The 12771-nt window shown below is 40.7% G+C and overlaps 1 protein-coding gene across 3 annotated transcripts in view; it reads right to left on the minus strand.

The window, feature by feature from the left end:
- klf7b (Kruppel-like factor 7b) overlaps positions 1-12771 on the minus strand; it is a 104715-nt gene that overhangs the window by 60359 nt on the left and 31585 nt on the right. For all 3 annotated transcript variants that reach the window (XR_006380151.1, XM_044216970.1, XM_044216971.1), the window contains exon 2: positions 3856-4507. Coding sequence is in view for 2 of the 3 variants with exons in the window: in XM_044216970.1 (XP_044072905.1) it covers positions 3856-4507 (652 nt within the window). In the remaining variant the exon portion in view is untranslated. The remainder of the gene's footprint in view (positions 1-3855; positions 4508-12771) is intronic.

Genomic DNA, 12771 nt, shown 5'->3' on the forward strand with positions numbered 1-12771 from the left:
TATGTTGTTCTGTCATTTTGTACTAAAACCTATTAGAAAAATGGCTTTTACACAAGAAGGGTAATAGCTTTGTGCTTAGCTATTCTAAACTTGTCTAAACTAGCACATCCTCATCTGACAGCAGAAATGTATTGCAGTGTTCCTATGAGCTGCAATGTACTGTATGTTGTATTGTAGAAAAAGGTGGCTGCACACTGAGTTGATGCTCCCCTCAAAAGTGCAGCTAAGACTTTTGAAAGACAAACACTTTTGCACTCCTTCCAAAATGGCTAATCTATTCTGCTATCGCCGGTGCCAAGTATGCAGTTAAGTATATTGTTTTGGACTGCTGCTTGAATAACAAGGAGGATACAATTATTAGCCATCTACTGTTTTTAGTGATCCAACCAGATCCAAGAGAGTGAAAAAAAACAACAAGAGAACCAGAACACCCTGGCTCCGACTCAGAACAGCTCTGACTGGGTACTTTAGGGATTTGCTGAATTAATTTGTACATCTACCAATGTTACAAGTCATCCCTAATTGAACATTTTCATATAAGACAATAAACCTGACTTCACTCATCATAGCTGCAGCTCAGACAAATTGTTTTGGATATGAACAGAGGAATATTATTACGAACATTATATGGAATTGCAGCACATGTACAGTACTCCTGACAGACCTCACTATAATGATGTTTCTAATGGCCTCTGGTGTGCACTATGTGACACTAAGTGTATTGATGTTGTGCAGGCTTTCTGCGGTTGCTCCTCCCTCTAGTCTCTGCTACGTTAATCCCTCCCTACATGTATGTTCAATGATTTATGGTCATAATAACCCAAAAAGAGGATTAAGCTAATTAAACCACAGTGCTGTGCTTGTAGTGAACACACCGGGAGGGAATACACCGCCCCCACATTTATACCGCACACACACACACACACAGAGTGAGGAAGCTGCAGTGTCTTCAGGGTGTCTTTCTTTTCCTCAGTGAATGATTCTGCCTTTAAAAGCTCATCTCATCGTTGGTTAGCATGACTCGAATGTAGAATCATCACAAGATTAAAGATACTGGAGCTAGTGGCCAGGCTACCAGAAAGCTAGCTGCTCCATTCTGGATTAGCTAAAGCTACAGCTGTGGGTACCCCCGGCTATGCTAGGTGCTGCCCTGGAATGTCATGCTATACTTAAAGCCATGCGATGATCACTGGGATCACATAAGCCTGTAACACGCTGGATTAATGATGCCAAGGTTGCCAGTATTAATACAGTAGAAGGGCTGCAGGCTATGTACTATAATCCTGGTGAACACCAAGGAAACTGCTAACACTGGATGGTGACAACTGGAGGCCATGAACCACTCCAGATACTGTAAATGATGCTGTGGTTAAAGCTAAAGTTGAATAATGCTAGCTTCAGGTGGCACACGTCTGCACAGGCCTCGTGCTGCAGATAAGTGATGGATTCAGCCTGAGTTACTCAGGCTAAGAGAAGTCCAATCCAGAAGACAGTTTGACTTGAAAATAACATTTCTAAGAAGGTACAAATCTGTGGTTCACCGGTTCCTGTTACTTTAATAGTAGTAAAGTAGCTCTAAGCAACAATCGTAAATCAAAACAACCTCCAATTTGAATAACCGCTAAATACATTTTCAGACAAACAATTCATAAAGTTTCTATTCTATGGGATTTTTTGTGATTTTGCTTACCACTGAATGTGGTCTTTGGTTATCACTTAAATGACTCTTAAGGTCATGTTCAGACACACTGCCTGAAAAAACACAGCCTCTTCATTGATTTCAGACAACTGCATACAAGGCTTTGACATCGACAATCAAATATATTCACATGAGCACATACATTACTTTGTAAAATGAATGCCATATTTCTACAGTTTTCCTGCTGATCGTGATTGTCTTTGTGAGTTGTAAAATCCTTCCTCATAGTTTTGTAAACCACTGTGTAGTGTTTTGATGTTTGAATCATGGATCTATTTCTCAACAGTACCTCACCAGTACCTGAAACAATAACAACCTTACTAATGCAGTTCTTTTAATGCAGGGCTGTTTTTGGTCTGAACGCCTGGTAAGTCCTTCATTTCATTCATCTTTGGACTCAACTCTACTTTGGCTGATTTACTGTTGAAAAGTGGAGCACATTTTTTCCCCCAGTTCCTTTCACTGTATGTTAAACAAGAAAATTATGAATAGTCTGACCCAAGACTTTACAAAGACAACAAAGATCTTCCTCTGCCTGCTGTACAGACTTAATTGTGGAATTGATTGAAAGGTTTTGTTTCCATGTTTTATGAGCGATAATGCACTCAGAAAAATATAACAGGCTGTTCCTTATCGAGTAAACTTCTTACCATGATGGATGTAAACTTTCAGGCTGAGTTCAGGTTACTTAATGTGGTTTCAATTCAAGCAAATCATAATCTGCATCACTCAAATTCATCTTCACTTATGTGTCTCCTTCATCAACCCAAAGCCTGTCTCCACATGCTAACACTCATGGCAAAAAGCCCCTGGGTACATTAGCCTGGTGTGTGTTCTGTCTGAGGGTCACTGAGAGGGCAGCTGTAGTTCAGACCCAGTTGGACACGGCTGAATTCGCAATGTAATTTACTACCAGTCTATCAATCATCAGGCAATTACTGAGGCAGGGTCTTTCGGTGCTGAGCTGGTATCAAGACTCATGAAGAAATGAATAAATCTAGAGGATCATCTGAGAAGCAGAGGAAGAAGAGAGGTCCTAATCTCTTTTAAAAAAACTGAAATATCAGATGTTTTCTTTGCAGATTTCTCCAGAAGCTCAACCAACTCATAAGGTGAAATATCTTTTGGGTTATGTACATGTGCTGGGTTATGTGCTTAGTCTTACGCGAAGCTCCAGGTACATTATTGAAGTTACTACATCTTGTACAACAGTGCTGGCAATTGTATGAGGACATTGACATTTCACATTTTCAAACCCCAGCACATTGGGTTTGAAATGGAACATAGACTATGAGGTAAAATGCTGACTATCAGCTTTAATTTAAGTGTGTTAGCAGTGCAGAGCTTCTATAAATAGTCCCCTAATTTTAGGGCACAGAAAGTAACTTGAAAAGTTGAAAAGTTGTATAAACTTGAATAAAGTCATCATTTTAAATATTTGATGCCAAATCTGAAGTCTCACAGACATCATCAGACACTTGGCATCTTCCCTGCTGATGTTCTGTCAGGCCTGTACTACAGCCAGCTTTACTTCTTGTTTCTTGTTTCAGGGCTCTTTGCCTGCAGTCTGATCTTCAGCAGTGAAATACATGACCAGTTGGATTGAGGTCATGTGACTCAAGTGGACCATGAACGTTACAATGTTTGGCCATAAAACTCCTTGGTTGCCATGTCTGTATGTTGTCCTGCTGCATTATTCTAAAACTGGGGGACCTGAGGCCCATTTCACACAAGCAATCTGTAAGCACTGCCTAAACACAGATCACAAATGATGGGCAGTGTCATGTTTCACAATGATTGTTGCTCGCAAATTGCAAATTACAGGTTTCTTGCGTGTTCATGCATGGGTTGCAAAGATTGTATTTATCGCGATTAGTATAACGTGTCAAAATGAGCGACAGGACAAGCTCTCATGTTGCAAATATGGTCAAAAGGGCCCCATGTATACAAGGGGCTACGAGTCCTACAGTGTTCACCCAATATTGATGTGAATACCCACAAATTATAACTGAAAGCCAGCACTGTGACCTCAAAACCACTGTTTCAATTCAAATCCAAACTGCTGGAGTACAGAGCTGAAATAATTTACAGTTTTATCATCTTAATAGAGAGAATTGTGCTGAAGGCAATTGTAATGAATGTAATGAAGGTCCTACCTGTGTGAGTCCTCTGATGTGCCTTCAAATGGGAGCTCTTGGTGTAAACCTTCCTGCAGCCATTAAACTGGCACCGGTGGACTCTCTTTTTGTTCTCTGGTACCTCTCCTACCAGACTTCCTCCTCCTCCCTGCTCGCTGTCACTGAGGGTTCCTCCTCGGCTCGGCGGTGATGGCAGTGCTCGTGCTGCCACCAGTTTAGCCGCCCCTAAGCCTACCTTCTTTGCCACAAGTTTGAGCGTTAGTGTACCGTCTGCCGTGGCAGTCAGTGTTTGTGTGGGTTTGATGAGGTGGCGGCCGAGCTCTGGTGACGATGGCGGTGTTAGGGATGTAACAGCAGCGCTAAGCTGTGCGGCACTGACTCCTGCGAGGACTTGGTCCTTTGGTGTGAGGGTTTCAGTTCCTGCCTCTGCTTGGGTCTTGTTGGGGTTGGGCACCTGGAGGATTTTGGCCTGGACCTTGGGGAGAGTTACCAGTAGTGGAGGTGGGCTTGGCTGGTCAGGGAGGCTGGGGAGGAGGGGGTCCATCAGGTCCTCATCACTGTCACCACCCTGCATGAAGGCTGGCGTTAAGAGACAGTCCAGCTCCTCATCAAAGAGCTCTGAGAGTCGCTTTGGCTCCGTCTGTAGATACCGCTCCAACTCTAGACATGTCTGCAAGAAAAGGAAGCAGATGGAGTCAGACATAAATATACTTTACACCTGTAAGTTCAGTGTTTCTGACAACTCCAGTCACACCATCTACGCATACAAGATATTGTGTCACTGCAAGGTTCAAATGGCCTTTAGTAACCAGATTTAACACTGCTCTCACATACAGTACATATTAGTTCAGGTAGTCTCACTTGTATCCATTGATCGGCCAAGAGCATTTCATTCATTCTTCAGCAAACATAGGTCATTGATACAAATCAAGTCAAGTCAATTTTGTTTATATAGCCCGATATCACATCAGCTACATGACTACATGTTGAACATACCATCATATTCAAACAGGTGTACAGGATGCCTTTTTAACCTGACAGGTCTTGTTGTTACTCCACTGATACCTTCATGCCAACACCATTTACTGCTGCTGAAGCTCCCACCACCACTTCAAACACATCATGTGTTGAAGTTTTTGGTATTGTTGACTTTGCTATTGTTCTTATCTAATGTTCATGTATACAGCAATCTCAGAACTCAGTACACTATAATTCTGTTTTCTAAAATCTATATGTTGGAGGATTTGTTTTTGCTGCTCAGATTCTTTGAGAGATCCCTCCAAGAGCACACTTTCATTTGCAATAAATGGTCACTTCCTTACCGTGTCTCAGTAATCCATCACTAACTCATACAAAACATAGGATTCAACTTTATACTGTATGTTATATACAGCATTGCACTGTAATGCCAGAAACAGCACATCTCTATCATTCTTCTCTCATTGACTTTGCATGATTTTTCAGGGTTTCTGATCACCATATGAAGGTATTGGTTTAAACCTTAAATCTCAAACAAGTCATTCAACTTAAACAACAAAGTAGGTCTTTTGTTGGTGCCTTCCAATATGATCCATATGTCCATTAAAAAAATTAGCATGACTCATATGAGCATTTTCTGATCTGCCCCCTCTATGGTTAAGGGCTGATAAAACGTGTGCAAAGCCGAGGCAAACAAAATGGGGACCCACTCATAGAAAAACGTCTCTATAGCGCTACTAGAGATCAAAATCTTCCCAGGGAACCTTTGAGGATAGAGAAAGACCACGGTCGTGGTTTAAAGAAACCAGTTTTGACTGTTTGGAACTTGGACAAGAACAGCAATCTCCCATGTCAAAGTAACACGCTTGTATGCACAACCATCCACTATTTGTTTGCGTGAAAGAGGTCGATTACCAGGTAAATGTAAACATAGGTTGGTTTAACTGTTTGAACAAACAACCAATGCAACGTTTTTTTTTTAAATGAGTCTTTCCTTACAATTTCTTCTGACATTGGTATATTCAGTAGTTTTCCCAGAACTGTAGAGTTTTCAGAGACCTTGTTTACTATTTCAAATGAAATACCCACTGTAGGCTTTATATTTCTCTGCAGCTGTTGACCATGTCACCTGGCACACGGCAGTCCTGAGAGAAGAGGGATTTAGTCTGTGATTGATTGCTGCTGCCTGGCCAAGCTCTCCGGAGCCCTGAACTGTGGAAGCCTTGCCTGTTTCCCTCTGCTCACCCAAATCAACCAGCCATGGAAGTTATATCGCAAGATAGAGGAAGGAAGGTGAGCAAGATGACAAAGAGAAAGTCAAACAAAGAAACAAAGGAGAAGGAGGGGAGATAAGGAGAGAGAAACAAGGAAGAATAAGTGAGTATGTCTATAATTGTTCAACCTTTATCCAGAGGTAACAGAGACATCTGTGCTTTTTTTCAATAAATATCGTTCCAGATTTTGGCAGCAGAGCAGCATCACCAGAGTGCCTTGGTCAAGGGCACCCGCCACATTACCTCAAGGGATTTGAGCCAGAAACCTTTAGGCCACTAACCTACTTTTGTTAACCTCTCCTCTCTAAACTTTTATGTTTTCTGTAATTTCTGCCCCCTCTCACTTGAACTACCAACTGCACTTTTGAGGTCTACATGGAACTGTTTAGTCGATCCGGCTCCTGCTTTGATCTCTCACACCTGCAACTCTAGCTTTTATCAAAATTCTGTCTGCCTCATCCCACAGGGAAAATAAGACACATGTAGCTGTCATAGCTTTTAAAAGTTAGAGATGTTAAAATCAAGGGAAATCCTTAAACCCTATACTGGAGTAAACAAATCCTGTGTTCATAACGCTCGTGTTTTTGTGATGTTTGTTTTTGTCAAGAGAGAGAGAGAGGGGGGAAAGACAGCAGGCCAGTCCACAGCTCTGTAACTGTCCACTCAGCACTTTTTTTGCAAGCTACCTGGCTCCAGCACTATCCTGCAGCATAGTGCCTTTACTGTATCTGCTTGGAAAATGAATTTCCTCTTTTTGGCCAAAGGCCTTTGGCAGCTGAAGGTTCTCATCCTGATCCTCTGGCTCTTTCCACCTCTGCCATCGGAGCAAATTGCAGCCACTATAGAAATGTTTTTTCTTAGCTGCAGCTGGTTGACTTGGTTCATTCAGACAGGCCAACGCTGGAGCTTTGCTCTGCTCAGCCTCAGTGACGAGACAGACAAACCAACACATTTAGTCTGAACATCTGTTGAGTGGTGATAAGCTGAACTTCCTTCTCCCTTCTTTTCTTCCTTTCTTCTTCTCTTTAAAAGAATGTCTTTTAGGATGCTCATTTGCATATGAATATAAATCAAAGATATTTCTCGGGGGTTACCCTGCTTCATAAGGAAACTCGAGAAAGAGAAACAAAGGCAAAGATGATGCCGAGTAACAATGTCTTTTGCAAAACAGATACTAGTGCTGTGAGGAAAACCTTCTGGTTAGCCTTTTGTCCAGATTGTTGCTATGATTTGTTAGCACTGGTATTCCTTTCAGTAATTGCTATGTGTAATACAATATCTAGTCAAGCATGCCAAAAGAGGCTATTTTATCTCTTTAAATCAGATCAGTCATTGCTAATGCATCTAGAAACCAATACTGGAGATTATCAAACAGACATCTGCTTATCTGGAGTGGAACTTAAACAGCCATGTGCTTTGTTTCAAGAGAACATAGCTGCATGGTTTGGATAGAAGAATGATGAGTACACCGCTCATTGGTCACTCATAGCAATGGGCAGCTCCATCTGCTGGGAATGAGTCACATTAAAGGACTTAAACACAAATGATGAGTTTGATTGTTTTAGTTAGTTTTAGTATGTAATGATAGCAACAATACTTGAGCATGGAGACTCATTCTGGCCCTTGGGAACATATATGTGATAAAACAATCACACCTGTTATCATGTGACCAAAGTTGATGTGACACAGGTCACGAGATGACACCTGAGCAAGTTTAATTCACTGAAGAAGGTCGTTGGGTACAGTTGAAAACTCTGGTAAGTGAACCTTTGAGAGACACCAATATTGTTTTAGCTACATTAATTTGATTAGCTTTTTTAAACATTTTTTACACAGCTACAGATTCAAGATACTATGAGGATGTAAATGTCCTAAAAAGGAGTAATTTGATGTATAATTTATGCAGTTTTTCTGGTTCATTAATATTTCTGGAGATTACACTTTTATCCTGAAGGATTCGAGCTGTTGCTACAAGCAGGACACAAACAAAATATTTCTAAAGATAAAAGGGAAGTTTTGCAAGAAAACACAAAATAAGATAATTATATAAAAATATTTTTCTCCTTATCCTTTCCAGGGCTCCGTAGCATTATATTTTGCTACTATACTATATGTGTTATAAACATTATTCATCATCCTCAGACACAACTACTACACCATGAATATTAGTTCTCTTTGATATAGTAAATACAGTGTCTACAAGCGATTTCTGACAGCATACTGTATCCTTGTTTTCACTTGGACTAGAAATCAAAAATAGAAAGGTCTGTATGTCTCCTGGCGGGGGCTGGACTGATGCTGAGGATTGTGGGAGGTGGGCGGGGAGGACAGAGGGTAGAGAGAGCCAGAGGCTGTGGAAGAGGAGCGAGTGGCAATCAAACCCACGGCTTGCAGTGAACACACTGCCTCTGACATCACATGTGTGACCTTCTCCTTCGTCTGTTTCTCCTACACACCATGATTATCAGGTAACAATGACATGTATGGCCTGCAGCGTGTGTGTGTGTGTGTGTGTGTATCAGTAGCTGCTGCTACAGCTCAGACTGATAGCATGTGTAGGGCTCACTTCCTGTCCCCCTGCTCAGTCCCACACCATATGGAGAAAGGTCACATCGAAACACACACACACACACACACACACACACACACACACACACACACACACACACACACACACACACGGGCAGCCAGTAGCCACTCCTTTTCAACGGTTTCAGGAGCATTTCAACACTTGTATGGACACGAAACTCTCCTGGTTGAATCATCAGCAGAAACAATGAGAGACTGAGCTGAAGAAAATCTGCCCCACTGACAAAAAGTCAAAAGTACAAGAGAGTGAACAGTTTTAGGACAGAAGTCAACTAGAGTCCAAGAGACTGCTGCAGTAAGAAACATCCAACATCCAAAGCTTCAGATTCTGTTGCTGGCAGCCAATGGTGGGCTGAAGTTAGAGGTTGAGCTCTGTAGAACTATTTGAAAAAAATCGTCAGTTTAAATCAATTTGCTTTCAGTTTGTGGTTAAAATAAATAACTAATGCTGCAATCACATCATCTTTGTTAGTATGGGATGAACCGGAAAACCTCCTGTTATTCCGACTTTGCAAGCGTTCGTGGTTTATTCCAGGGTGGTTACCCCGATTGCTGGCCCTGCTGTCATACCAGATAAATGGATGCTGAGCCCAAATTAGCTATTTTTAGCAAGGTATGTTCACTAACCCACAAATACATAGTGTATAGCTTGTTTTTAATTAGTTGAATCAACTGTATTAGTGTTGTTATTGGATTTCATCTAGATGTAACTGTCAGTGTTGGTGGCTTTGAAGCCATTTGACCATCAGCTTGTTGACACTTCTGTAGTTCTTTTCAACATTTGAGAGATATTGTAATTGCCAGAAATTCCCAATTTCACCTACTTACAATTACAACTAAGAGGCTGATGTGAACATTTTTTTCCCCCGCTTGGCTTTTCTTAATTACAGTCTGTATGATCTGATGTGAACATATCATAAAGGTGCAGTGTTTTGTTCCTGATTGCAATGCTGAATATACTAGAACTGTTATTTTAAACACACTGGCTGACACTTTCTCCAGTGGTCATTGAGGCTCACGGGTACTGTAGTGTAGTATTTAATATACACAACTCCATGGCAATACTATAACTCTGAGTTTCAAATGTTTATTTCCAGTGGGAGAAACACTTCTGGAATCAGCTGCTCTCTATTTACTACAACTCAAGTGGCGCTAGTTTCTATTGTTCTGTCTGTGTAAGAAATCAGCCATCAATAAAGACTATCACTCTGCACATGTGAGCTGTCATATATGAACACAGAGAAAAATAGGTTTAGCAGTTAACATACTCATTTCATTATTTTTTCAGCTGTGGTGTTCACTTCATGCTTTTCAGTGTTGCTTGATTTAATTGTGTAATTGTATTGGAGGTCAAGGTCAAACAAGGTCAGAAGCAAATGCAGTGTCACTGCTGAATTTATTTGAAAGCTCTAAATGTCTATACAGCAAGTCTACATTTTATTTATTTACCAACAAACTAACCAACTATATTTGTGTGTGATCAGTTGGTGGATATATTTCATGTGACCAGCTACACTTTCAAACTCAGAGCTGAAGATAAAAACAATGGAAAAAGTCCATCTTATTCGCCAACATCCCCTGTTCCCTCAAAGAACGTTTTTTTCCCTTTATATTTTGAATGTCTGATTTAATATCTCGTTTAAAATAGCTACCAGTGACGTGCAGGTCCTGCCTGTGTGTGTGTGTGTGTGTGTGTGTGTGTGTGTGTGTGTGTGTGTGTGTGTGTGTGTGTTCTCAGCCTGCTGAGGTCCATTAATAATAAATGCAGAGAGCAGAGGGCTCTGGATGGAAGCGCTAAGAGCTTTTGACAGACAAAAGATCATCGAGGATGGAGCTCAGCAAACAGAAGTGGGTTCAGCAGGAGATGCTCTATCAATGTTTGCATGCACACAGTTATGTGACTATTACCAACATTTCCATTAGGACAATGGTGAAATAGAGCCATTTACGTGATTCTGTGAAGTGACTTCCTATAATGATATGCTTCACGTGTGGTTATTGTCACCTAAACGACTGACTCGACAACATGAGAAATATCAACAGCTTTCTTTCTACAAGATTTTAGATTCTACAAAGCCTTGAAACATTCAGTTAAGAGCTGATTCAGCCCATATGAAGCATGATTTTGCTAATGTCTAATTCAGGGCTGTGACATATACACAATGAGAGATAGATCACAGAAAAGAGTACATTTAAAATCACAATTCACAAAAAAAGTGAACAAACTATTTCACCCTAAAATGATTATCTATTACCCACATGACATTCAAAACACACAGAGTTCAGCACAAGCCTCATTAAAACTCCCTAAACTCCTACACAAAGGTCTACAGACAGTAAAAACTCTGCCAAATGTGACTTACAGCAACATCAGCTTACCTACCATGCTGTCAAACACTTTAAAATAATTCTTTGTCCATGTTTATTCATGAGTTTCCATATAGCGACGAATTTCTCGTCCTATGTTCTATGCAGCTCAGCCAGTGGGGGATAAATGGTGGGAATCATGTGATGTAAATGTCAGGTACACACTTACAAGCTGAACAGTGATACTGTACAGCTACACTTCAGGTCAGTCTGGAAAAATGAAAACCAGTCGGAAAATTAACAGACCAGCTCCTGCAATGTGTCCGTGCCTGATGGATTCAGCAAGATCCCCTGGATCTTGTTTTTGGTCTTTTGCTCACCAATATCCATGGTGACATCAGCAGCCACAGCTTCACAATGAGGAACATGAGTTGTCAGACAACTCATCAGGTTTACTCGTCTCAGTAACATTTATGAGTAAATCTAAAGAAATGATGGTCAGAACACTGAAAACAAGCCCCAGGTTTTAAAAGGATCCGAATTTTCCTTTATATCTCTCTGACACACTCATCCGAATCCTGGATCATAAACAAGTATGTGACAAGTATGGTGGACATGAATGGAAAAGGCTGAAAAGGTCATTTGTACTGAATACAATGTAGATCTTTTGGACTGACAGACCAACCAATTGTCTTATGTCATTTAATGGTAATTTTTGCTTTTTTTTTTATAACTCCATAGTCTAAAAAATGGTCCTCATTTGTTTGAAGTATATGAAATTTGTAGATAATTGGTAAAAAAGAGGCAAAACTGTCATATGTTCCATTAAACTAACACACAAGTGTGGACATGTCATGACAGGTCTCCGTTAATAACCTTGACATCCTTGTATCTATATCTTACTGCAATTTAATCGCACAAATGAAGAACACAAAACTTAAGTGTGGGTTCTGCATTTCCTCACATTATTTTCATTCATCTTGAATATAGCTGTGTCACAGTTGCATTCATGTAAACATCCTCACTGACTACAACAGAAACAGTTTCCCCTCACACTTCTGCAGAAAGCCTCCTTGTGAGGATCTCATCTCCTCGAGTCTAATCCTTTTGGTTTGTTCCTGTCTCTTTATCTGTGTATGCATTAGAGTGTGTTTATTTTCCCTCTACATTACACAGCTTTTGGCTTCAAATTATGTTTTTCTCTCCGGTTTCTCATACAAATAGGTCCTAATTAAAGTGCTTTGGCTTCCATAAACTGCTCTTTGAAGCGCTACCTCTTGATGGATCTCGCTCTCTCCACACAGCGGGCTCTGATGGCTAATTAGCCACTCAAAAGAAAAAGGCAAAAAGAGGCTCTTTATTCAGCTAATTTGCTGATGTGGCTGTGTAGATGGCAGATGTGTGTGTTTGTAAGAGTGAGAAGAGCATAATGACTTTTAACTGATGTGTGTGAATATGTAATGCTTTATGCTTGGGAGTGTGTACAATATCAAACTGGTGCCATTGGCAGCAAGCTGCCTCCTTTATGTCTGAGCAAGCATCAGTGCTGCAGAGTGTGTTTGCTGCTTTGTTACAGACTGAAGTGCAGTTTGTGTGAAGCTGCCTGTGAAGATACTGGAGCTTTTTGAGTTACTGCAGCAGCATCTGTATAGAGTCACATTGACTTATAACTGCATATCCTGTAATCTGGATGCATTAACACTTGCCTAAAGTACATTAAGTTGTACTAACATCATTTTATCCTCATCCACGTGGTGTCAAATTCACCAAATCATTCAGTTCCCAT

This window comes from Siniperca chuatsi, linkage group LG12 (genome assembly GCF_020085105.1).
Source record: "Siniperca chuatsi isolate FFG_IHB_CAS linkage group LG12, ASM2008510v1, whole genome shotgun sequence".
Classification (NCBI taxonomy): domain Eukaryota; kingdom Metazoa; phylum Chordata; class Actinopteri; order Centrarchiformes; family Sinipercidae; genus Siniperca; species Siniperca chuatsi.